Source organism: Sphaeroforma arctica (genome assembly GCF_001186125.1).
Source record: "Sphaeroforma arctica JP610 unplaced genomic scaffold supercont1.3150, whole genome shotgun sequence".
NCBI classification, from domain to species: domain Eukaryota; class Ichthyosporea; order Ichthyophonida; genus Sphaeroforma; species Sphaeroforma arctica.
In genome coordinates, this window is record NW_014037408.1 from 163 (window position 1) to 3,973 (window position 3,811).

The following is a 3,811-nucleotide window of genomic DNA, read 5'->3' on the forward strand; positions in this document are numbered from 1 at the left end:
CACTTTAACTATACACAACACTCTAACTACACACACGACACTATAACTACACACACAACACTAACTACACACACAACACTAACTACACACACAACACTACAACTACACACACAACACTCTAACTACGCACACAACACTCTAACTACACACACAACACTCTAACTACACACACAACACTACAGCGAGTGTCTGTACACACACCTGTGAGAACGCCTGGCTGAAGCGGGTCAGCAGCTGCAGCAGCAACGCACCTTTGTCCACATTCTCCAGATACGAGTCCCCGAAGGCCTGCATCTCCGTAGTCTTCTCTGACAGCAGAGCGTGTACCTGTGGGGTGGGCGTATGGGCAGACACAGGGCATGTATAGGCGGGGATGTGAGGGTGTGTGGGTTGGTATAGAGAGGGTGTAGTTGAACGTATTGCGTATGTATTGTATATGATGGATCATAGTGAGGATGTAGTTAACGTATGACTTGTATATTATACATGATGGATCATATAGAGGATAGAGTGAGAACATAGTACGTATGTATTATATATGACGCATCATAGAGGGGGCATAGATAGACGTATTACGTATATATTATTTATGATGGATCATATACAGGATGTGGTTGAACGTATTACGAATATATTATATATGATGGATCATAGAGAGTATGTAGTTGGAACGTATTACGTATATATAATATATGATGGATCATAGAGTATATAGATACACTTGTAACGTATATATTATACACGATGCATAGCAGAGGTGCTACTGTGGGATGGACGGATGTGCAGATACAATATAGAGATGTTAAGATAATACATATCGTATGGCACAGATATTGAGTGCACTAGTTATGTACATCCCATTTATTAGTAGAAGTAACACCAACGTCAAACCCCACACTCAAAGGGTACATAGAAAAAGGATGTGACAGTACAAGTAACAAGGGTGTTGTGCTACATATTCTGCTTCAGAACTGAATAAATAAGTAGCAAAGAACACACACACATATATATATATATATATATATAAATATAACAGGAACACACTTAGTAACAGACATAGTAGTACAAAACAACAGCAACGTTAAACCACTCACTCTGCTGCGGAGAGAGGGCAAGCACCGACGGATGTGGGTCATCAGCAATTGGTTGAGTCGCCTCGTCAGATATTCGGTACCGGATTGCTTGTATAGAGACTTGTAGGCGGGATGTGTCCTGAGTGGTAGAAAGAAGAATCCATTCGTTCGCAGAGGGTATATATATATATATATATTACATACATACATACATACATATATATATATATATATTACATACATACATACATACATATATATATATATATATTACATCCATACATACATATATATATATATATATATTACATACATACATACATATATTTATATATATAAATATATATATATAGTGCCAGATTGCTTGCGCAGAGACCTGTAGGCGGGATATGCTCTGGATAGTAAAGAGAAGAATCTCTCCGTTTCAGTATAAATATACATACATACAAAAGCCCTTTCGCTGAGTACCATATATATATATGCCTATAACCTCGACATACACGTGTAACATACACCACCAGGACGTGTACCTGAAATACTCCTGCTCTGCCTCTCTCGCAGTTTCTATCGACACCTTCTGATTGATATCCGCCTGGCTCCGGTTTACCACACCAATAAACCCAAGTTTACTGGCTACCACTTTGCCGGTCAATATGTCCAGTGCGTCTGTGCCTGCATCCATCAGATCCAGTTTCGTGGCCACGCCGATCGTCCGTAAACCTGAAGTCCAAAACAAGATGTTAGTATATAATTAGTTTGAAACCAGAGCATCCCTCCAGAGATGAGCTCCAGCTTTGTGCACACGCCGATTGTCCGTCAGCCCGAACCCCCAAACGAGAAAATAGTTTGAAATTGGTTTAGAACTGTTTATCCTTCAGAATGAAGATGTTCTCATATGATAGGGTAAGGCCTATGCCTATTGCCCACCTTGAGTGCGCGGGAATGGACGCTATCAGGTGTACTGAACATCCAATACAGCATGTACAGTATCAGACATGCATGAGTGCAACACATTCACCAGCAACATACTGTCCATACGCACATATGGTAACCATCTGCCAGCAGTCATAAAGGGTATTATATATATATATATAGAGTAAATTTAACACACTTATATACATGGACATACGGATACTACACCTGAGAATATACGGCTACTATACACCCAAACACGCAGATTTTATACACAAGAACTAACGGAAACCCTACACACGAGTCAACGCAAGTGCAGCCCATCTCCCCTACAATCAGTCACTCACCCTTGGGATCCGCTTTCTTCGCCATCTTGAGAGCGTCTGAGTTCGCGATGTCCGTGTTGGCAGCGGTTACAGCCAGTATGATGCAGTTTGGGTTGTTTATGTACGACTCAATCAACTGATGAATTTGCACCTCAATGTCTTCGGGTTGGTCTCCAACGGCGATCTGTGTAAGCAGAGGGGATGTTCGGTACAAAGGAGTGGGATAGGGAGAATTTAGGTATGGTGATAGGGAACGCGGTTCAGAAGTGGATTAGATCGCCAAGATGGACGGATAGATAGATAGATATACATACATACATATACAAACATATATTCATACATACATGCATACATGCAAATACATATACCTATACATACATACACATACATACATACATATATATATATATACATGCATACATACATACACACAGACATACATACATCGCACACACCTTCGTAATACCCGGCAAATCAACCAGGGTCAGATCGAGCATGTTTGGGCTATATAGTTTCAGGTTGATGGGAGTGTGTGAGATGCCCTTGTTGGTTCCAGTCAGCCGGTCTGTTTCGTTGGCTATCTCGTCTCTGATCTTGGAGAAGTCTGTGTAGATCTTTCCTGGCTGGTGCAAAAACTCGCCCCATTCCGCGGCCGGCCCTCCACGCTGTACTGGGTGGTGTACTAGCTGTAGAACTGTAACGGATTGGTTGTACGTAAACGTGAGCGCACAGTAGGTTTATTGGGTGATGGGGGGTGGGAGTTTATACGTAAACATACTGGAATATGTAATTGTTTATACGTAAAAGTGAGGTCACAGTCGAAATAGTGGATGATATGCTGGCTGTGACATTGTGAAGATTTGTTTTTACGTAGATATGAGCGCACAGTACGCGTAATGGATGACTTTAATATTTTTTACATAAACTTGCTGAGTATGCACATATTTATACGTAAAATCCCTGGCGCTTAGAGTACGCGTACTGGATGATGACCGTATTTATCCGTAAACTTACCGAAATATGTCATTATTTATACGTAGATATGAGCTCACATATGGCCTACTGTATGATGACATAATTTATACATAAATTAACTGAAATATGTACTTATTGATACGTAAATACAAGCTCACAATTGGCCTACTGTCTGTATTCGCCACAATACTACACCGAAGTACTGCTACATAGATAAGATTTCTAGCTACAGACCTGCAGAGAACTGGACTCACGTTAATGTGTACTGATAATCCGCATTGCATTAGTTGCAGAACTAAGCGTCATCCTATACGTGAAAACGAGCTCACATAAAGGCAGGTTAAAGTGCTCTTCACCTCAAAGTATTCGCAGAGTAGTGTACTCATGCTAACCTCTATACATATATATATATATAATATATATATATATATATGTACACACATATACATATACATAGACATGTACATACATACATATATCTATATATATATATATATGTACATATATATATATAATATAATATTA

At 39.9% G+C, this 3,811-nt stretch overlaps 1 protein-coding gene across 1 annotated transcript; it reads right to left on the bottom strand.

The window, feature by feature from the left end:
- Nucleotides 1-201: 201 nt before the first annotated feature.
- SARC_13330 (hypothetical protein) lies at nucleotides 202-3,005 on the bottom strand (the record flags this gene model as incomplete). Its single annotated transcript, XM_014292540.1, has 5 exons — nucleotides 202-327; nucleotides 1,095-1,212; nucleotides 1,604-1,793; nucleotides 2,333-2,495; nucleotides 2,767-3,005. Coding segments are annotated over 5 exons (836 nt in total), but the record flags the coding sequence as incomplete, so codon positions are not given.
- Nucleotides 3,006-3,811: the final 806 nt, after the last annotated feature.